The sequence below is a fragment of the Brassica napus genome, chromosome A9 (genome assembly GCF_020379485.1).
Source record: "Brassica napus cultivar Da-Ae chromosome A9, Da-Ae, whole genome shotgun sequence".
In the NCBI taxonomy this organism is placed as follows: domain Eukaryota; kingdom Viridiplantae; phylum Streptophyta; class Magnoliopsida; order Brassicales; family Brassicaceae; genus Brassica; species Brassica napus.
In genome coordinates, this window is record NC_063442.1 from 5,911,957 (window position 1) to 5,935,032 (window position 23,076).

Sequence of the window (23,076 nt, forward strand, 5' to 3'; positions counted from 1 at the left end):
AAATATGATTTATAATATTTGAAACTAGAATTATACTACAAGAATATTACAAAAGAAACTTTTTAAAACTTTTTTAAAAAAAATACATGAAGACATAATTATTATACAAATTTAAATATTATAACAGCACTAATAGTCGAATAAATGTTTTTCGGAACTTTTAAATATTGTCCAACCAAATTTTGTGTAACTGAAGATGAAGCATTACAGAAATAATTTTATGAAATAATGTGGTATTTTGCATGTATTTTAATATTTAATTATGCATTTCTATTTATAATTTTATATTTTAGTATAATATTTTATTAATTAATATTACTGTAATATTTGTATATATGTGCTAGTTACTTATAAAACTTTTATGGATTTATATTAATTATGACAAATATAAAGACCATAGTGTAAATTAAAAATAATTTTGAAGTTAAATTTGAAGTTTCACTTTTGGAAAAGAATTCTTTGAAACTTCAAATATAGAATTTTATAAACTCTAAAATAGAGAGTTTTTTGGAGATGTTCTTAGAGACATAGTAAAAGCCTAAAAGGTAAAGAAAATGTCAAAAAGGTAAAACTAGAGGATTTCCTTGTCTGTTTGGTTTATTCAACGTCGATTCCGATATTCCGTGCTCGTGGTAGTAACCTATTCAGAGATGCATTTGATGATTTCCCATGGTTCTCCTGTTGTCGAGCAAGTATCTCTTGTTATGTTGTTTTGTTTATGCACTATGTTATTCATCAAACCATGGAGGATCCCTCCGGTTATTATCTTGTTACCGTTGAGCATAGCTCCGGATGTAGTCGTTTAGACCTTTTCGTTTTAATATAATCGTTGACAAAAAAAAAAAAAAAAAAAAAAAGAGGATTTCCTTGTCTATGCGAATCTTAACTCTTCGCCTTAATTTGACTTTGAGACCACTTGTTAACTTTTCTGTATGTACGTCATCAATTGGTGTTGGATTTGGTGGAGGCTTGTGAAGGTTTCGACTTGAAACTGAACTGAGAACAGTAGGATTTTACGAGTTCCTCATCAAGTATGGATACATCTTGACCCATCTCATCTGCAATCTACTAGATGACATTAGAATGTTACACTGATCCAACCTCTCGCTTCCTCTCTCTATTTCCTCCGATTTTGCACTCATCCGCTCTATTCTAAGTTGGTTAACTGCAGTTTATTAACCGAACTGCTTTGGGCCAGCGACAACTAGACGCCCTATTGCTCTTTGCGAGCAGCGAGCGAACCCCATCCACAAACATGAACTGGTGAACAAACATGTAATTTTACATTGTAACTGTAATACACAATTTTATTTTTCTAATACCATAAAGCAATCTACATTAGAGTCCAAAAAGACAGCTGCAAGCGATCGTTGAATTTCATTAGTCATTAAATTAGGTGAACGGTTTCATTAATTTTTTTTTTAAAATCGTACATTTCCTGTTTGTCCGGGCGATGAAAATTGAATATCTTTTTTTTCGATCAAATAAAAATTGAATATCTTAAGGTCAATGTCACAAGCGTTTTCTTTGCTACACGTTAACATATTTTATTTCCTGATTTTAGTTTCCTTGAAATAGTGAGCAATTGAAACTTGCAATTCTTCATTGAAATATTTTAAATACTTTTGAAACTATGTTCACATTTGAACTATTAATTTGGTGACCAGTTTAGTCATTTACAGTCCGAATATACCCATATGTGCGAAATGCGAAGCATCATGAAACAGCCGAAAAAAGATCACACTGTAAAACCAAAAACTATTTTATGGTTTGGATTATTTTATTTATTTGTCATATCTCTTAGTCATTTACCCTATTTGTTTCAAAAGAAAAGATATTTACAATCTTTGGAACCAAACACTAAATGTCCAGACACTGGCTATGTAACATTTGGACACGGACATTAGCAACAAACAAAAGCCACTTATGTCCAAAAATATAATAAATTATGACTTTCCCATCTGCCCAATAGCAAATCTAAAAGGATGATTATTTAAATTAAAATGAAATAATAAATAGTTAAAAAATGTACAATAGGCTTTTTTACAAAGAGTTAATGATTTGGACAAAACTCCCAAAATACTCTAAAGTAAGCTTTTTAAATGTTTATGATAACTATTAGCAGTAACTAAAGGCTAAATTGTGTATTATATGAATGAACAAAATTACTCTTACAGTTTTTGGTTTACAAAATTTAAAAGTTACGCGCTGAACTACGCTTCAAGATGTAATCCAAGACTGGAAAAAAAAAACGGGGAGATAATCACAAGATGGTGTAGTAGTATGCGAATTTAGGAATCTAAGTAATCCAGATTTGAATTCACCCATTACATTTTACTTTATGTCCATGTGAATATAACGTCATACTTTAACTTTCATTTGAATACCAAAAAAAGTTTATATATTCCACCTCCTTTAATAGTTTGAGTCTTTTAATAGGTTTGGAATATCTCTAGACTAATAAAGAAAAACAAGGAGAGATATAATTGTTGACACAGGTTTTTCATGGAATGCTTTGAAAGAAATATAACTTCAAAAAATAAAATATATATAACTATTTTTACTTATGTCTTCGTGTAGATATTTGGAAACCTGCCATTCGCAGGCATCAGGATCAGTTGTTGGGAAGTAATTAAATGGACACGTACCCAAAGAAAACTATCAACGCCTTGGGAAACATTAGGAGGTATTTTCTGAAAATTCTTCTATACTAGAGTCATACGATCCAAGAGAGACTTAGATGCAAACATATAGTAGTATTGAGTGTTTCTCTCTCTAGGCTCCTCAAAGGGCAGCACAAGACTCCAAGATACCTCATTAGCTTGGATACAAACATGGCTGAATCTGGGTTAACGAAACATTGACATTGACTTCCAAATTTTTTATATGTTATTTATAGACCCTCAAATTATGGAAAACAATTTTATAAATCTTTTTTAAAAATGTTTATAGCTCTCAAATTTTCAGATCCATGTACATATTTTTTTTTTTTTTTGGGTACCATCCATGTACATATATGTTATTTTTAGTTTTTTATCACGGCTACTTGATGAAAATATTGTTGGTATTCCAGTAAGACATTTCAGAGCCAAGTGGCGCATATGAAATTGCTCTTTGTAGTCCTAAAGGTTTAAGTTTAACCAGAACTCCCCCACCCCCTAGAGACTGACGTGGTGATAGATATGGCTTTCATCTTTTCGATCAACAAGGAGTGAGACTTCGCATTTTCGACAGGGATGTATCAGTATTCTAATTTTTTGGTTTTTAATCTTTGATTTTCATTTCAATTTTTCAACATGTTTACATATTTTTTTCAGATATTTTCAGTGATTAGAGACTTTCAGGTTATTCAGTGTTCAAAAACAAGAGGTTGTGGAACTTCTCATAAAAAGTTGTATAATATGGTCTTATTTTCACAATAACATTTGATCATGCAATTTCAAGACGTCTTCTGTAATATTATTCTAGTCGAATTAAAATCACATGGTAATTTTGACAGTTTTATCTCATATATATATATATATATATTGTTGTCGCCATAAAAGTTGATAATTTTTATACATATTTGAGAAAGTATAGAAATTCTTCATATAGTTGTTGGCATAAAAATGTACACAGCAATCATTATATATATATATATATATATATATATATAAAAGCCTACAAGTTAGACCCCGTTTGTCTATAAAAGGATTCTTTGTGATATGGAGTTTCCTCATCTTTCTCTAGTAAAATCAATCAGAGAATTTCTTCGGAGAAAAAATGCATTCCTCTTCTTTGTCTTCGTTGTCAACTTGGACAACCCTTATAACAGTGGGATGCCTTATGCTCCATACATCTTTCTCCAGTGCTCAAGTACTAACTCCTACTTTCTACGATAATACATGCCGTAACGTGTCTACCATCGTCCGGGGAATCATCGTAAACGAGCTAAGATCGGATCCTCGTATTGCCGCGAGCCTCCTTCGTCTTCACTTCCACGACTGCTTCGTTAATGTAAGTTAATAATTCTCAATTTAGTAGTGGACTTTCACTCATAATATTTACGTGTACAGTAGTATCGTAGAACTATACTAATTTACTTAAAGATGACTATGTTTTGCTACAATACTTTCTTAGTTTTTTGTAGCAGTCTTTTGATTCTTAAATTTTGTTGTCAACATGTATCTTACCTACTTGATTTCTGAAACAACTTATCTGGTTTTGGAAACACTCAAGAAAATCAAAATACGTCTTTGTCACTTATAAACATCGGCAAAGACAACATAACATGTCGCTTGCAGTATTTTCCCTTATAGTTTATACTGTGTAGAATGTTTAATTGTATATATATATATATATATATATATATATATATATATATATAGGTGGTATTAGTTAAGACGATACGTTATGTACAATAATAGTCCGTGGCTAACGGATTTGATCCAGAAAAATTATCGATAAAAAGTATGACATACTAAGATTTGTTTTCTTACTGTCGAATATCTTAGCTCTTGTCGTCAACCACGACTTTATAGAAATATGATTCCAAACATGAATTGTTTGTATTATACTATTAATGAAGAACCTGAACCCGTACCAAACACGTAATGAATTTTTATCAGTCAATTATTGATAAAGAAAAAAAAAACATTTTAGAAAACATTCAGACATCTCACATTTACCATGAACCCCGAAAACCCACAAAATCTTTTATTTTTATTATTTCCAATAAATTTTCAATCCTCGAGTCAGATGGTGTGTTGTTAGCGGAGTTGTTATAACGTGTGATGTTTCTTAATAACGTTGTGAATTTGGTGTTGGAAGATCTATACACTGTAAAATAAACTGCATATGTGTGTAATGTATCAGGTCTTGCTTGAACAAATTGTTTTGGTTAATGAATAACTCAATCTCACTTAGTCTTTTGGTTTGTAAAAGGGTTGCGATGCATCGATCTTGTTAGACAACACAACATCGTTTCGAACGGAAAAAGATGCTGCGCCAAATGCAAACTCGGCTCGAGGATTTCCAGTGGTTGACAGAATGAAAGCAGCAGTGGAGGCAGCTTGCCCGAGGACCGTTTCATGTGCAGATATTCTAACTATCGCTGCTCAACAATCAGTCGAGTTGGTATGCTCTATTGAACCCTCTTTAATTCATTCATGACAAAGACTGTTTTAAATTCCTTCATTGTGTCACTGAACATACTATCAAACATGGCAACGCATGATTGAAGAGAGAACTTGAATAGTGAAGGTTGTTTGACAACATGACATTTTATATTTATTGTTTTCCTCCTTTTAAAATATTAGACATTTATTGACGATTAGTTGAGAAATTATTAGAAACGCGTGGTCCTCTTTACAAAAAGACCAGTATATATATTATCAAGAAGATAATATATTATTGCAATAATAAAAAGATAAGACAATTTGTTCTTTTTTACTAAGTTATTTAGTTGTTGGATTTTCATGATATGGCTTTCTTTTTCAACCATCAACAATTTTTTATCTTCAACATTATTTTTTCAAAACAAATAATTATTTTGAAATATAAATATTTTAGGCAGGAGGTCCTTCATGGAGGGTTCCTTTGGGGAGACGAGATAGCTTACAAGCTTTCTTTGATCTTTCTAATAACAATCTTCCTGCTCCATTCTTCACGCTTCCACAACTTAAAGCCAGTTTCAGCAATGTTGGGCTTAACCTTCCGTCTGATCTCGTTGCTCTCTCCGGTAAGTATGAATTTAGTTGTAAGCTCTTTTTCAACAAAAAAAAAATGCTTTAGATATAATATATAATAACAACACCGCACATTCGGTGTAATTAGTCTAACGATGTTATTTTTGTTTAGGGGGTCACACTTTTGGTAAAAACCAATGCCAGTTTATTATGGACAGGCTATACAACTTCAGCAACACTGGTTTACCCGACCCTACCCTCAACACTACTTATCTCCAGACGCTTCGTGGACTATGCCCTCGTAATGGTAACCAGAGCGTTCTAGTCGATTTCGATCTACGTACACCGACAGTTTTTGACAACAAATATTATGTGAATCTGAAAGAGCACAAAGGACTTATCCAAACCGATCAAGAGCTGTTCTCAAGCCCTAATGCCACTGATACTATCCCCTTGGTGAGAGAATACGCTGATGGTACACAAAAATTCTTCAATGCGTTTATAACGGCGATGAATAGAATGGGAAACATTACACCTCTCACAGGATCTCAAGGACAGATCAGACAAAACTGTAGGGTGGTGAACTCCAACTCTTTGCTCCATGATGTTGTTGAAATCGTTGACTTTGTCAGCTCTATGTAATGATAGTTGGCTCAATATATGTGGCAACTAATATGTACGTTTGATACAAATAATAAAACGTTCTCCGAATCTTATTAAAGATATTTCATGTTTTTTTTCTCCCTTATTTTGTTAGTACAATTAAAACAAAAGAACACATGACTAATTTAAGAATCATAACAATATTATTTACCTAAGTTTCATGGCTTGCTTGTCTTTCCCTAGTAATTTTGGTCTTCACCTTTCGATATTTTGGTCTTCAGTTACTGTCAAGTTATAGGTTTGTTTGATCTTTTCACCAATTTCCTTAGTTGTAAGCTTTGGATTCAACCTTAATTTTTCAACAATTAGTTGCGCAGTTGATGAAATCTTCAACATTTCCAAGTAATCAGACCTTACGCAAGCATGTTCATTGACATATAGCCCTTATCGCAGCTTATGCTTCCTCTTCTCATACTAAGAGTACATTCTCCAAGGATGATCATACTCAATATCTGAGCAGTACAGCTCCACGCTTCAGGTGTGTTGAAATGTATAGCTCAATGCTGTATATTTTTTTCAATGAATACCTCATAAGAGCTTGTTTGAACTCACCAGAAGAAGAAAATGCATCCCTAATGCCAGATTTTTATCGCTTGATGCTTCATCCTCATGAGCTTCCCTTTGCGCATCCTCTTCCTCATCAACAGATGATAGAGGATAAGGTATATTCTCCTTCCAACAATCATTATCTTGGCTCTCATCATCGTTTCTTTCATCGTTTTTTGCGATATCTCCAAAGTGTGCGGATAACACTTTACAAATTTCTTCTTCAATCCCAACGCTGCCAATTTCTTCATTTTCAACATCATTTTCTTCAACTTCTTCTACCAACTCATTATCAGAATCATCAACAACAGCTTCACAGTCATCACCGGTTACAGGTTCATGCTCCTCTTTGTGACCCTCCATTTCATTGCTTTCAACCACATGTGGAGGTTCGGGTTCTCTAGCCTTCAGACGAAGGACATGCATCTTTTTCCTTTCCATATATGGATAATCTTTTATATGAGACTCGATTTCAGGTTTGGGCGACTCAACTTAGGGTCTGATGAGGGGAGAGAGAGGGAGTAGAGAGGTGAGGAATCAATTTGGGATTAGGACCCTCCACCAAGACTCAAGACCCAAGATCCAAGCCCAAGCTCACGCTTACGCCCACGCCGAGCCGAGCCGGCCGGACGGCGGAGGCGGCACGCGTCGGAAGCCTTCCTCTCTCTTCAAGCCGTTTAACACTTCAAGCACAAGACCATATTTACGTTCTGGTTTAGAGCATCATTAGTCTCTCATGATTATATTTATTATTATTTAATTATATATGTAAAACTTTAAATAATAAATAAAAGTAAGCCAATTATAGTGTCACATTATTACAATAGTCTCTACAATATGTAACAATTTGATCAAAGTAAGTTAGTTATTTATTTAGATTAGCTAAAAGTCTGTATTTTTCGAAAATGAATAAGTTAAATGCAAACTAGAAAACAAAATAAAAGATTTATAAGAAAAAAAAAAAGACCGTCAACCTACACATGTATAAATAAGGAGTTATCTAAAGGGAAAATCATATCATCAAATATTTTATTCTTTCTATATTTTAGAGAAAACATAATTCTACATAAGCTCATCATTCTAATGATCTAATTCTCTTGTAAGAAGACTACGAATTTGCTCCCAAAAGAAAAAAAAAAGAGACTACGAACAATTTGAACTCTTCTCAAAATATACATAGAAAATCTCTTCTCAAACGATACATAAAAAACTCTTATAAAGTTCATCTATAACCAACAAAATAAAAATTAAGTATCCCCCCGAGGTCCAACTTTGATAAAACGAAAATTCTTATAAACTCATCAAATTTTTGTCAGCTTTAGAAGGGTTGAACTTAGATTTAGCACCTCTATTATACAATTGGAAGGAATGCGTCATAGTGAATGGGAAAAAAATATTATATGAACAAGGTATCTTTTATGGGGGGGGGGTTTAGTCGTGGAGATTAATGGTTCATTTTACTAATCTGAATGGCGTGATTGTATATTATATGAACAGTGTCATTAATGTAATAAATACATTCACAGAATGCATGTGACGATCAAAATCGATATCTTACTGTGACAACTATTATACTTTTCTTTTTGCCTCTTTCGCCACGTGACAATGTCCATTGTTTTTTTTCGCTGAAATGGAGTCACCAATACCATATTATTTGATAAAGAATGTAATCAGAAACATTAGTCGAAACTATCTGAAACTTACTCCCTCTCCCTCTGTTTCATAAAGTAACCAATTTAACCTAAAAACACTAGTATTAAAAAAATTAATACTTTTTAAAGTAGTATTCAATCAATAAATTCAATCAGTTATAAAAATAAATATTATTTAATTAGATACACAATATCCAATAACTTTTAAAAATTACATTAAAATATGAAAACTACTTATATAACTTTTTTTTGTCGAAAACTACTTATAAAACAGAGGGAATATATAGGAAAACCGTATGAAATATTGGCCCAAAGACGACACACATACAAATCGAGAAGTGGCTAGAAATTAACGATTTTAGGAATGTATCATTTTCTGATGAAGCAAAGGAGTTTTGTTATTGGTTATGTATGAGCTGGTCTTTTGTGATTTTTGTAAGCTCAGGATTAACTCTTGTCTGTAGACTGTAGTGTGTGTCCTGGATGTACTAGGGGATATCTCTGTGATTCCAACATCGTAACTTCAGAAATTTTATTATATAAAAACAACTGATGACAAAAAAAAAGGAATGTGTCATCTTCTCACGTTTCACTCTTTCGTATCTACCTTCCATGCGTATCTACCTTCCATGCGATTACTTTTGTGCACATGACAAAGGAGAGAAAGTTGCGGCAAGTTTCGGTGATGATGGGTTTCAACAAAGTTTTTAAAGTTAAGGATTTAAATATTTGGAAATATCATTTAAAATTTTGCTAAGTTTTTGCTGACATTTGGAATTTTATTTGTAACATCAAACAATATAGCTCATAAAAAGAAATCTAAAGCTCAAAGGAAGAGATTAAAAGTTAGTTAAAGTTAAAATTTAGTTGAAACAAATAAGAGTTATAAGATGTAAACAATTTTCAAAACGTTTTAGAGGGTAAGTTCATATATTATTTTAGTGAATATTAAAAAAAAATAGAAAGAAAAATTATTATATCACTAATACATATTCGATTACCAATTGATTACCGATTAAACTGTGACAAAACAACCAATGATGATGTTTTAATGGCAGACGAGTTTTGAATTAATAAGTAGCTTAGATTCGAAGACATTTTACTTAATTCTATAGTGTGTTCACGTGAATATGAGCCCATTATTTACAATCCATTTGAATACTCGAAGAAAATTTTTATCTGTAAATTATATGTCTAATTGGAAATACTCCAGACCATAGGTTTAGAATACCTTATTTTAATTTTTAAAAAACAACCAGTTGTAGGTCGCAGTGACATGTAAACGAACATGATCAATATAGTGTCTAACAAGATGTTTAGTACAAGTCTGTTTTTATTAATGAAGCAATAATTTTGTTTAGTAGAATCTGTTTACTGAGTTCTGGATCAACTATAGTATACTCTCTTAAGTGGATTTGTAATTGAAGCAAGGTGTGCTCTAGTTACAATTGACCCCCAAAGAAGGTTTATCTGTTTTATTTGACTCGGCGTCACCTATAGTCTTCTAATCGCACCAGAAACGTGAAATTATAAAGAAAAAAACAAACATTTTTTTAATAATTTTATCTGTTGTTTCTCGAGAAACACCCGCAAATCGCATTACTTACCCTTCAACCACCATAAAACCTTTCCACAATCAAGCTCAGACAAGGACTGATTTCAACCTTACTTCAATCCAATTTGTGCTTAATCCTTGCCTGGTGTAGAGGCGGAGATCTCGAAGATGAAGCATCAGTTCCTTTGTTTCCTTCTCCTTCTCTCCATACCCTTCCTTTGCGAATCTCGATTCGTCGTCGAGAAGAACAGCTTATCAGTGACGTCACCCGACAGCATAAAGGGCGCCCACGACTGCGCAATCGGCAACTTCGGGATCCCTCAGTACGGCGGAAGCATGGCCGGCACCGTCGTTTACCCCAAAGAGAATCAGAAATCGTGCAAAGAGTTCAGCGATTTCTCAATCTCCTTCAAGTCTCAGCCCGGCGCCCTCCCCACCTTCCTCTTAGTCGATCGCGGAGGTATCAATCGATCCATTGATTGATTGAGATATCGTACTACTCATTTCTAATTGATTGAGATATCATACTACTCATTTCTAATTGATGGATCAATTGAGGTATCAATTGATCCATTGATTGATTGAGATATCGTACTACTCATTTCTAATTTGATTCGATGGTTTTTGTGAGTAGATTGTTTCTTCGCGTTGAAGGTATGGAACGCGCAGAAAGCAGGCGCATCCGCCGTCCTAGTGGCGGACAATGTCGATGAGCCTTTGATCACTATGGACACTCCTGAAGAGGACGCTGCGTCAGCTAAGTACATTGAGAACATCACCATCCCTTCAGCTCTCGTCACCAAAAGCTTCGGCGAGAAGCTGAAGAAGGCTATCAGCGGAGGGGACATGGTCAACTTGAACCTCGACTGGAGAGAAGCCGTCCCTCACCCCGACGCGCGCGTGGAGTACGAGCTCTGGACCAATAGCAACGACGAGTGCGGGGTTAAGTGCGATATGTTGATGGAGTTTGTTAAGGATTTCAAGGGCGCCGCGCAGATTCTTGAGAAGGGAGGGTACACGCAGTTTAGGCCGCATTATATTACTTGGTATTGTCCTCACGCGTTTACGCTGAGTAGGCAGTGTAAGTCTCAGTGTATCAACAAGGGGAGGTATTGTGCTCCTGATCCGGAGCAGGACTTTAGCTCCGGGTATGATGGGAAAGATGTGGTGGTGGAGAATTTGAGGCAGCTTTGCGTTTTTAAGGTGGCGAATGAAACGGGGAAGCCCTGGGTGTGGTGGGATTATGTTACTGATTTTCAGATTAGATGCCCCATGAAAGAGAAGAAGTATAACAAGGAATGTGCTGATTCTGTTATCAAATCTCTTGGTGAGTCTTTTGTAGAAAAATTGTTTTTTTTTTCCAAGGAGAATTAAGTCATATTTCTATATGTCTGTTGCAGGAATTGATAGTAGAAAACTTGACAAGTGTATGGGAGACCCTAATGCTGATTCGGACAATCCAGTTCTAAAGGAAGAACAAGATGCACAGGTATAAAAGAAGTTGCGTGTGTTTTTCTTTACGGTTATATTCTTTGAGAAACACGAATGATATCCGTTTTGGGGTTGTGTTAGGTTGGCAAGGGGTCAAGGGGCGATGTTACCATATTGCCTACATTGGTTGTCAACAACAGACAGTACCGAGGTTTGTCTTGCAGTGTTTTTCAAGACATGTACTTTAGAATTGTTAAAATAAATGTTTTTCTTTGCAGGAAAGTTGGAGAAGGGTGCAGTACTCAAGGCTCTATGTTCTGGTTTTGAGGAGACGACTGAACCAGCTATATGCCTTAGCACAGGTATGCATTGTTGGTTTGTTTATTGTAACGTGTTGAATCTGTATCCGATCTGGTGAACCTTTGTGGTTTGAAGTATACAAAGCTTGGGTTCACCTGATCCTAACCAGCCAAAGCTGATCCTAACTAGTCTATGACTTGACTGTTAAGTTTATTATGGTTAATACCTTTCGATGACAGAGGTGGAGTCAAACGAGTGCTTAGATAACAATGGTGGATGCTGGCAAGATAAATCAGCCAACATAACTGCTTGCAAGGTATATTGTGATAATCATAATGTACTAGTCTGTTATATACTATAATCTGCTTAATTTGCAGGATACCTTCCGTGGAAGAGTATGTGAGTGTCCTCGAGTTGATGGTGTGCAATTCAAAGGGGATGGATACAGCCATTGTGAACGTGAGTGCTATTTTTGCGGTTGTGTTATTCAGTACCTATCTCAGTATGGCAAACAATTAATATAGTATAAACGTCTCCTTTGAGCTTTCTCTTGTTTTGCTGATGTGCTTCTGTTGGATGTCACATTTTCACACTTAATTGGTATTTTTTGCATTGCAGCAAGCGGGCCAGGGAGATGCACGATCAACAATGGAGGATGTTGGCATGAAGAGAGAGATCGACATGCGTTCTCTGCTTGTGTGGTTAGTTTTTCTTCTGTACATTGCTTCACCTTTTAGCACTGTATAGTAAGAAACCCATGTTTCAACTTATAATGCCTTCAGGACAAGGACAGTGTTAAGTGCGAGTGTCCTCCAGGATTCAAAGGAGACGGTTTTAAGAAGTGTGAAGGTTAGACTCTTTTTTTTTTGTCAAACTTGTATTTACAATAATACTCCTTAGTCCTTGTTTTAAGCATTTTCAATGCTTCTTTCGACAGACATCAATGAGTGCAAAGAGAAGAAAGCGTGTCAGTGCCCGGAATGTAGCTGCAAGAACACTTGGGGAAGCTATGAATGCTCTTGTAGCGGGGACCTTCTCTACATGAGAGACCATGACACTTGCATCAGTGAGTTTTCGTACCGTTGGAAGTCGTAGAGTTTAAAGCATACACTTCAGCAGTTTCGCTTAAGTTTCTTTTGTTTGAAATATAGGCAAGACGGGTTCACAAGTGAGATCAGCGTGGGCGGCCGTTTGGCTTATAATGTTATCATTGGGACTTGCAGCCGGTGGGGCGTACCTCGTTTACAAATATAGATTAAGGGTAAGCAATACACTTGTGCCTTTCTATTGCTTGGTGAATTTATTTTGAACTTTCTTGTGTCCTTTGTTTCACAGCAATACATGGACTCAGAGATAAGAGCAATAATGGCACAGTACATGCCATTGGACAGCCAACCGGAGGTTCCAAACCATGTGAATGATGAACGTGCCTGAGTGAGAGCGGAATGATGATCCATCCATTTATTCCTCGTTAAGGGCTCAAGGTGACATGTTCTTTTAACCGTTTTGGCCCTTGATGCCTCTGTATCTCTGTAACTCTTTTACTAAATAGTGTCTTTGCTGAAACTTGATGTCTTTTACTTTAAATGGCTTATACTTTTTTTTTACTCGTATGTCTTTTACTTATGTCCATGGGACTTATGTAATAGGGAAACTTGATTTAGCTTTGGAGATTTAGAAAAGAAAGATGATAGAATCAAAGTTCAGTTTGTTGGTTTTGTTTTCCAAGATTAGTCCTTACAAACATTCGATTCTGTGAAATGTGAAACTCTACAGATATATTAGGAATCCACAAAACTTCTGCAGTCCTACCAGAAAAAAGGAGTGGATTAAATTGTAGCACACTTTTATTGTGCATGAGATACATGGGTGATTGGAATGACATGTACCTTTATGCTTTTGGCTCTAGAATTAGAATTGTTTGCGGCTGTAAATACTCTGGACAGGCAAAATTTAGTCAACTATTCGAATTTTTTTTTTTTTTAAAAACTCACAGCAAAAGAAAAGAATTTGGCTGTAGCCGTAGATTTATTTGATGTAGATCATTTTGTTGTAGTCTTTTTCTTGCTATGGAAATAAAGCTCTTTACAATTATATTTTAATTTTGTAGATTTTTTTTTGTTGTGAGTTTTTTAAAGAAAAGAAAATTCGATTAGTTGACTAAATTTTGGCTGTCTAGAGCATTTACAGCCGCAAACAATTATCCCCACTTTCGAGCGTTTTGTGATGTCCTTTTCTAAATTTAAGACTAAACTAAGTATCACCCCTGCACCGCAGAATTTATTCTTTAATTTAGATATATATTGTTTAATATAATAATAATTTATAAATAAATAAATATATCAATATTAATGATAATTTTCTTATTTAAATATTTATAAGTTAACCTTTTTTGAGAAAATCAATATTATATAAACATTGCTATTAAGTACTAAAAATTAGAATAAAATTATACTAAAAAACTGCTATTAACTTTTGAAGTTAGTAATACAATGACTATTATTTTATAATAACAATTCTCTTTTACATTAACTTTTCATCTGATTTTGATAATTTTTTAAAAAGTTGTGTGTTTTCAAGAGCATATATTTAGATTTTTATTATAACTAAAATCATTGTTCAATTTCGTTGATTCCTGTTAAAATCATAATATAATCTCTTTGAATTGTAGTTATATAGACCGTCGACTGAGGAAATGCAAGAGGATTCTGATTTAATTCTCCGTCTCACGTTTAGTTTTTTTTTTGGTCAACAATCTTGGTTTATTATATGAAAAATTAGGGGACATGACCATAGCATAAGATAAATTAAGTACATAACCAGTATAAGGTATGTGCTATGATATACTATATATTATCTATAATATATACAAAATTATCTTCATCTCTTACCAACTAACACACGTGCTTCTTCTTTCTATTTTTTTCTATACTTTTTTTCATCACCAAAAATCACGGAGCCGTTAAATTTCACGACAAACTTTACAAAGGATCTTGATTTGCTATCAAAACGAACGAATCAAAATAATCTGGTTAGATTGAACAGCATATGATCCTGAAGAGCATATGATCCTGATTTCGCACGCTGTATAATCATCAGATACAATTTTAATTAGTTTTCTTAGTTTTTTTCATTTATTAATGTGTCATTCTTTCAAGTTTTTAAAAAGATGAGGTATCAACTTCTAGAAGTGCACTTGTGCTGATTACTCTTCTAAGATGTGCTTTTATGTTGTAACTAGTTGTTAGAACATCTTCAACATATTTCTATTTTTTCTTTTAAAAAATAGATTGTTATTTTTCTCTCTATTTACAGATGAATAAATAACATTTTCTATATTTTATTTTATATTTGAGGATTATTATAGAAAAATCCTCCGCAAGGGATGGAGGGAAAGGGGGTCAAGTGGAACAGATCTTACCCACTTTCCTACACTTTGTAAATTTTCTTTAATTATTTTTATAATTTCTGAATTTAATTATATGCAAATTTTTTTTACATGGAAACATGAAAAGGAATCTTATAAAAAAATTCAAATGCTAAGTTTTGCTCTTACTTTTCATGTCAAATTTGAAGAAACTTAAGTTCATTACTTTTGATTTATATGAGCAGAAAGTGCAAGATGTATCCCGTTTGATCCGATGTGGAGCAGTTGATTGAGAGATTAAATAGAGATGGAATCCACAGTTTTTAAATCAAATTCACAGCACTAGATATAAATTTGAATTTTTTTGGCCTAATAAGGAGAAATTTGTTGGCCTAATTGTCCCATCAATCGCCCAATATTGTTTGATGACTATATTCTTAATTTTCAGATCTTATATGAAGCAAATCATATTTCTATTATAGAATTTTTCTATTTTAGAAAAAATAGCAAAATACATTGAAGATGATTTTAGAGTTTTCAATTAGTTTGACTAAATTGAAAGAAAATATGTTAACTATATACATATATATTTTTTAGCTAAAAGATATAAGTTATTTTTTCGATTATTATAATGTGCGGTTAACCCAAAACTCAAGTAGGGCAGATGCGGATATACTAAAGTTTATCAGCTAGTTATGCGGATCAAACTTTTGTTGACGGAAAAAAACCCTCCGCAAGGGATGGAGGGACATGGGGTCAAGCGGAACAGATCTTACCCACTTTCCTATATTTTGTAAATTTTCTTTAATTTCTGCATTTAATTATATGCAAAGTTTTTTTACGTGGAAACATGAAAAGGAATCTTATAAAAAAAATTCAAATGCTAAGTTTTGCTCTTACTTTTCATGTCAAATTTGAAGAAACTTAAAATCATTACTTTTGATTTATATGAGCAGAAAGTGCAAGATGTATCTCGTTTGATCCGATGTGGAGCAGTGGATTGAGAGATTAAATAGAGATGGAACCCACAATTTTTAAATCAAATTCACAGCACTAGATATAAATATCATATAACTTCGAAAACTTAAATGCATAACTCTATGAGGTTTAAACACTAACTCTATAGATGCTTAAATGCATAAACATACTAATAAAGAGGAGATGTAATTTTACAAGTCCATAAAAATATATTTAAAATAAATTTTGTAAGAAAATTTAATTATACATCTAAAAATGAATTACAACACTTATGTTAACAATGTGTTGTAAATGAGGAGAGTAATGGAATATTTTTGTTTTGAACTCTAAGAGTAAGGAAAACAACAAAAAGATGTATATGTAATTTAAACAGATTTGTATTAAAATAACAAACCATATATTATACAAACATTATTTGAAAACATATTTTTAAGACCTAGTGTTATTAAACTGTAAGTTTAATATAATTTAAAAATTAATGTTATAAAAACGCTTTAAGTAATGGCTTTAAAGAGATTTGTGGTGATTTGAAAGTGTTTTGGATTGTTTTATTTAAAATTGGATAAAATTCAACATACATGGTTTTGGATAATATTCTTAACTGTTTTAATTAAAATTATGACTTTCATAACTAATCTAAAATTCATCAAAATAAAATTATTCTAAATCACCATTAGAGAAGTGTTCAATGATTTGGTAACATAAGATATCATTTCTTGTGATCATACTATAAGATTTGGTAACACTACAAATTCATATCCCACTAACACCCACAAATTCATATCCCACTAAAAGAGAAAAAGAAAGAGAAAAAACTATTTCTTCTTCTTTATTCTTTTTTTTTTCTCTTGTGTATATATTTATGCAAAGTACATCTATTTATAGACGTAAAAACTAGAGAAGAAAATAAATCTTATGACTTCAAAAATTAGAGAAGTGTTCAATGATTTGGTAACATAAGATATCATTTCTTGTGATCATACTATACTTCACCTTATAACGCATATCCCCTATATATTATTTGAAAAGCATTACAACATTTTTTTGTAGCCATGTGTCATCACTAGAATGATTCTTAGAATTTTTAGAGAAATAAGTTGGTCCATCTAAATATATAATAAGCTTTTTATTAAACTAACCATAAATACATTATTAATGTGCTTCATTATTTCCTTAAATAAAATTACGGAATTTCCTAATGTGGCTAAAATATATATGACAGTTAATGATTTTGAATAATAAAGATTTGATAAAAATAAGGGTGTCTTATATTATATTTGTTTAATTTTAAACTATTTAAATAAATTAAAAAACCATAGTAACCATATAATAAAAATTAAAATTTTTATTTGTATGTTATATTTTAAATTTTTAAAAGCGATTATAAATTACTAAAATTGTTAAAAATTTCACATTCAAATTTTGTGATCCATGGTTTAAATTTTTTGTTATGACTTGATACAAATAATTAAAAAATCATATAACTTGAAAGACTCATTTAATAAGTATTAAAAATAAAAGATATATATATATCATTTTAAATTAAATTATATGACCATATAAAAATATATAAATATCTTAATTTTGAAATTTACTGTGAACAATTTTTTTTGATAAAAAGTTTGAAAAATATTGACAACTTATTTTTTAAAACTATTATAAATCACTTAAACTATTAATCTCACAGTGAAAATTTGTTATCAGTAATTTAAATTTTTTGCTATAACACATACAAATGATAAAAAAATATATGAGCAAAAATTAACATTTAATAAATATTAATATTAAAATATACTATATATATGTTACTATCATTTAAATTTAATTATATACCATATCAAATAGAAAAAAATATTTTTTGGATTAATCAAATTTATTTATATGTTCTCACCAATTTAATTATATAAGTAATAGTTACCGTCATTTTAATTATTCAATATATATATTTTATTTTCATAATATGTTAGAAATATATAATATAGAAAAAATATATATATATATGTTCATTCTGCGCAAGGCGCGGATCTTAACCTAGTATAAGATTGGGATTTAAGCCTCTTTCAAATATCCAAAAAGGAGTTTCTATTCATTGGATACACATTTTTTGAAAATTAGCTTGGACCCCCTCCATATTCGATACCCAAATTAATCAAAGAAAAACATATATTTTCTTAACATAAACATATTTGTTGCGTCTTTCTCTCTCTCTCTCTCTCTCTCTCTCTCTCTCTCTCTCTCTCTCTCTCTCTCTCTTTAATATGTACCACACTTTTCAGCTTTTTAAGAATCTAGATGCAAATCGATGTCAAGTTCATTTGCTTAACAGTAACACGAAAACGACATCGTTGCAATAACCAAACTATAGAAAGATCGATTGAAGAAAAACGTGGGGAGCCAACAACATTTTCATTTCACCAGTTCACCTACCCAATCATTTCTCTTTATAAGCTTTTCTTAATTATAATCTTCCTTCGATCACAACAACAACAAAAAACTTGATTTTTAAACTTTTTTCTCGATTCATCAATCTATCTTCTAATTTCCGATATTCATTATGATTGCTGCCGGAGCTAAATCGATGCTAGGTCTTTCAATTGCATCTCCCAAAGGAGTTTCCGACAGCAATTCGAGATCTGTCGGTGTTCTTCGTGCTTGTGTTTCCATGGAAGGATCCCAAACGATGAGCCATAACAAAAACGGATCTATTCCTGAGCTTAAAGCTGTTAATGGCCACACAGGTAAATTTCAATTCCTCAAAATGGGTCGCGAGTTTTGCGGAAAAGGACTCGACTTGCTTTGTCATTCTTTTGCATTAAGACAAAAGAACATGTTCTTTTTTTTTTTGCATTAAGACAAGAACATGTTCTATTGTCTACGGGTTTCTCTGTATTTGATTTTTTTTTTAAATTGTTTTTGGATTAGGACAAAAACAAGGACCGTTGTCTACGGTCGGAAACTCGACGAACATAAAGTGGCATGAGTGTCCTGTCGAGAAAGTTGATAGACAGAGGTTGCTTGACCAGAAAGGATGTGTGATTTGGGTCACTGGTCTTAGTGGTTCAGGGAAGAGCACTTTGGCTTGTGCTTTGAACCAGAAGTTGTACCAAAAGGGAAAGCTTTGTTATGTTCTTGACGGTGATAACGTAAGGCATGGTTTAAACCGTGATCTCAGCTTTAAAGCGGAAGATCGTGCCGAGAACATTCGTAGAGTCGGTGAGCTTTTTAACAAACGAACCAATATCTCTCTGTGTATCTAAACAACTAACAACGAATCTATCTCTCCTTTGATTGCTTTGTTTAGGAGAGGTTGCTAAGCTTTTCGCTGACGCTGGGATCATCTGCATTGCAAGTTTAATTTCTCCTTACAGAGTCGACAGGGACATTTGTCGGACTTTGCTTCCTGAAGGAGACTTTGTTGAGGTAAATTTGAAGAAACAAGGGTTGGTTTTGTTGTCTCTAAGCCTGTTGAAAGTTTTTCACGCTATTTGTGTTTTGGTTAAGTAGGTGTACATGGATGTATCGCTCGAGGTTTGTGAGGCTAGGGATCCAAAGGGTCTCTACAAGCTTGCTCGTGCAGGAAAGATCAAAGGTTTCACCGGGATTGATGACCCTTATGAGCCACCATTGAATTGCGAGGTAAATGTTAAATAATATTGTAATATGAAGATTTTTCGTGTCTGGACCTTATGTTCTTGTTTTTCTTTGTGATATGAAGATTTCTCTAGGTCAAGAAGGAACAGGAACTTCACCGATCGAAATGGCGGAAACAGTTGTTGCATACTTAGAACACAAGGGTTACCTTAATGCATAAAAAAATACTTTAGATTAAGGGTTACCTTTTCAACCGCACACATTTGTTGTTATGCCAATGGTTTTAGCTTCTGTTTAACAAGCCAAGAGTACAAAATCAAGCAAATTCATGGCTGTTTTTATGGAATCACAAAGTTTAATAAAATAAATATAATCACTTGTCTGTTTTGTATTTTAAATGTCAAGGTTATGGCTCTGTACTATTATGAGGGAAGAGCTAATCCTACTCAACTTTTATTTACTGTTATGGCTCCAATATAATTTTATGCCTCATCTCTCTAGTATCACTGAAGACATGTCCCAGTCTCGCGGCGGATAATTATGATTTCTTTTTTTTTTTTTTAATTATGATTTCTTGTGAGGGAAAGAACGAATGTTGTCTTTCAGACACTCTGAAGTTTCATATAACAACTCGTTTCCTCGTTAAAATCTTTGGTTCGTGTTCCTCATAACGGGGATCAAATGCTGAGATGTACCACTTGGTCTCCAAAAAATCTCAATCAGACCCATCACTTTATTTATTTATTTTGCATTTAAATTTAAATAGAAATCTATGTTAAATAACTGAAAAACCTAAAGAGTTAAACATATTTACTAACCTATGCCATTACTATCCAACCCAATATCCGACCCAGATCCAGACCCAAAATCCGACCCAATCTCCTTCTTCTTCCCCCATTTCTTCCCCATTCATAGTTCTTCCACCATAATACAAAATCAAAAATTTTCTTATCCCCCATCCACTAATTTTCTCTTTCTTATCTCAAATCGATCAACCCATAATCATGTTTAATCAATTATATCATATCCAGAGTCAAATTTTATCTTTTCCATCCGATATCCAAAATAATGAAGAACGAAAAGTATTACTAGTACAACTAGTACAACTCAAACTAGGACAACTAGTACAACTCAAACTAGTACAACTTCTACAACTCGAATTAGTACAACTAGTACATATTGATTATGTCATATTTATTATTTGAAAAATCATTTTCTTATGTATCATCACCATGTTCATTCTCACAAAAAAAGATGACATGGCTTTGAGAAATTATGAAATGACATCACTTAATTATGAGATGTATAATAATTTCATATATTTATTGTTTTCGGCATACGAAGATGCTAGAAAAGAGAATGATGTAGAACCAATAAGACATATTGGTCTAATCTACCCCGCATGCATGTGTCAAATATATGAATAGTATATTTTTAATAATATTTGATTTGAAATTGATACGTTTACAAGTTGTACTAGTTATACTAGTTGTACGATTTTCGGAAAAAGATCATCTTCATCTTTTTGGTCTTGAGGCCAAAAAGCTAGATGCAGAGCCAGAAAATTCTTCAAACATTGTTCTAAAAACGCGAGTCACCGGTAAGAAGAAAAAGATTGGGTTTGATGTATGATTTTTGTGTTTTTTTTTGCAAATAATTGTTTTAATCGTGATGAAATAACATAGTTGTACTAGTATTTGAGTTGTACCGTCTGTACATAGTTATACTAGTTTAATCTTTCCCGCTTGCATCTGCCAAAAGATAGTGCATAAGCCATCACGAGTTTGAAAAAAATACATAAACATTAATATTTGGTATTTGGACTATAACAATAATAGTTTAACCGGTTTAACTACAGTAGTACTATTACTAGTTTAATTGTGGCAATACTTGATTTGTGTTTTTCTAGTGCTGGTTAGTAGGTTTCTCGCCTCAAAGTTCATTTTCTTGATATGGAAATGAAAATATTACAAGAAATAGAGCAATTGTAATCACATACACAAGAAGAACATGGTGAAACTTGCATATTTTGATATAAAATATGATATACATATGTTTGTTGTATCTACAAATTTGATTTCAAATAGTTTTTGATTCTTATGTTTGCAAATTCGTACATTTCACTCAGTTTATTATTTAACTAGTATTGAGCCCATGCTTCGCATGGGAATATTTTTACTTACAAATAAAATAAAATTTAATTATATATAACTAAAAATAACATTTATTATTTACCTTTGATAAATCAGAAGGATATGTGTATATATAAAAAAAATTTAATACACTTATCATTATTTAACAACAAACATACTATAAAATGAAGTAAGATTTGTTTAAATATTTTTTACATTGATCTTAGTTAGCTAGTTTGATATAAATATTAGTCAAAGCTTTTCCGTTTTACAACTTTTTGTTGCTTTCATTATTTTTTCCTAATTTTTTACCGTGACATGCAATTTATGTTTCTTTGACTAAATTCATTTAGTAATTCATTTAGTATAACTTGCCTAAACAATGTTGATGTGTCTCATTCTAGTGCTACGCACGACATCACCGGATATTGTTCATATATATAACTAATATTATATATACCCAGAATAATAATTTATTCTTAATAAAACTAAAAAAAATTATTTTTTTGTTGTTTATATCTTACAACAGTATGTGCTTTAAGGCGAGTCTCTGTTACTCTATTTTCAAAAACTACCATACAAAATAAGCATATTCCAGCAAATCTTTGAAAATGTTATGAACTTGTTTTGCTTACGTTTATCTATTTTACCGTGCAGTATGTAGCTTTTTGCTTATTTCTGTAAAAGCAAAATCAGAAAAGCTAAATGTAAATTAAAAGAGGAAAGGGTTTACGAAAACACAACTCAATATAGCGCAAGTATAATTTGAGCATTAAAAGTTTGGGCATTTTTAAAGTTACTAACCTAGCGTTCATCTGCCACCTTTGGAGTATGCCCCATCCATCTGTCTTCTACAAATCTGTGTTTTTTTCTTTCTGAAGACTATTGTTGCCACTTGCCACCGTTTGCCCAAAGACTATGTCAATTATGAATTCAGAATTGTAGACTCGATAGTTGAATACGCTCACTAAAAGTTTTTGATTTATCTGGTCAGAAATTGAAATTTTACCACACTTTCAAGAGAATTAAGAGCTGTTACAAAGATTTAGGAATTCACAGTTTCTCAGAGCAAATTGAGTTGAATTTGTTAATGGTATCGTGAGTTAAATCTTCTCTAAAAAGAAACATTAACAGTTTCAAAGATCGTGAGATCATGGGTAGTTGAAAAATATTTGGGATGCTTTATTAACAGTTT

The 23,076-nt window shown here is 32.5% G+C and overlaps 3 protein-coding genes across 3 annotated transcripts; all 3 read left to right on the forward strand.

Annotated features, from left to right (window-relative positions):
- The first annotated feature begins 3,702 nt into the window (after window positions 1-3,702).
- On the forward strand, window positions 3,703-6,391 carry LOC106362760 (peroxidase 32). Its single transcript, XM_013802607.3, has 4 exons — window positions 3,703-3,996; window positions 4,924-5,115; window positions 5,551-5,719; window positions 5,839-6,391. Exons 1-4 carry the CDS (start codon window positions 3,763-3,765, stop codon window positions 6,306-6,308), a joined length of 1,065 nt encoding a protein of 354 aa, XP_013658061.3. The 5' UTR covers window positions 3,703-3,762; the 3' UTR covers window positions 6,309-6,391.
- Window positions 6,392-10,066: 3,675 nt separating this feature from the next.
- LOC106366369 (vacuolar-sorting receptor 3) lies at window positions 10,067-13,523 on the forward strand. Its single transcript, XM_013805968.3, has 12 exons — window positions 10,067-10,542; window positions 10,717-11,409; window positions 11,483-11,571; window positions 11,655-11,724; window positions 11,792-11,875; window positions 12,053-12,129; window positions 12,191-12,272; window positions 12,432-12,514; window positions 12,596-12,662; window positions 12,751-12,879; window positions 12,965-13,074; window positions 13,149-13,523. Exons 1-12 carry the CDS (start codon window positions 10,251-10,253, stop codon window positions 13,245-13,247), a joined length of 1,875 nt encoding a protein of 624 aa, XP_013661422.2. The 5' UTR covers window positions 10,067-10,250; the 3' UTR covers window positions 13,248-13,523.
- A 4,928-nt stretch (window positions 13,524-18,451) lies between these two features.
- LOC125577778 (adenylyl-sulfate kinase 1, chloroplastic-like) lies at window positions 18,452-20,140 on the forward strand. The gene is made up of 5 exons (XM_048739590.1): window positions 18,452-18,896; window positions 19,081-19,371; window positions 19,460-19,578; window positions 19,663-19,794; window positions 19,874-20,140. The coding sequence occupies exons 1-5, from the start codon at window positions 18,713-18,715 to the stop codon at window positions 19,967-19,969; spliced, it is 822 nt and encodes a 273-aa protein (XP_048595547.1). The 5' UTR covers window positions 18,452-18,712; the 3' UTR covers window positions 19,970-20,140.
- Window positions 20,141-23,076: the final 2,936 nt, after the last annotated feature.

Excerpts from the sequence above, each read along its gene's own strand:
- LOC106366369 (XM_013805968.3), top strand. The coding sequence starts at position 10,251 with ATGAAGCATCAGTTCCTTTGTTTCCTTCTCCTTCTCTCCATACCCTTC. Across the intron at positions 11,572-11,654 it reads AGGAAGAACAAGATGCACAG|GTTGGCAAGGGGTCAAGGGG; the intron begins GTATAAAAGAAG and ends GGGTTGTGTTAG. Across the intron at positions 12,880-12,964 it reads AGACCATGACACTTGCATCA|GCAAGACGGGTTCACAAGTG; the intron begins GTGAGTTTTCGT and ends TTTGAAATATAG.
- LOC106362760 (XM_013802607.3), top strand. The coding sequence starts at position 3,763 with ATGCATTCCTCTTCTTTGTCTTCGTTGTCAACTTGGACAACCCTTATA. Across the intron at positions 5,116-5,550 it reads CTCAACAATCAGTCGAGTTG|GCAGGAGGTCCTTCATGGAG; the intron begins GTATGCTCTATT and ends TAAATATTTTAG. Across the intron at positions 5,720-5,838 it reads TGATCTCGTTGCTCTCTCCG|GGGGTCACACTTTTGGTAAA; the intron begins GTAAGTATGAAT and ends ATTTTTGTTTAG.
- LOC125577778 (XM_048739590.1), top strand. The coding sequence starts at position 18,713 with ATGATTGCTGCCGGAGCTAAATCGATGCTAGGTCTTTCAATTGCATCT. Across the intron at positions 19,372-19,459 it reads CGAGAACATTCGTAGAGTCG|GAGAGGTTGCTAAGCTTTTC; the intron begins GTGAGCTTTTTA and ends TGCTTTGTTTAG. Across the intron at positions 19,795-19,873 it reads AGCCACCATTGAATTGCGAG|ATTTCTCTAGGTCAAGAAGG; the intron begins GTAAATGTTAAA and ends TGTGATATGAAG.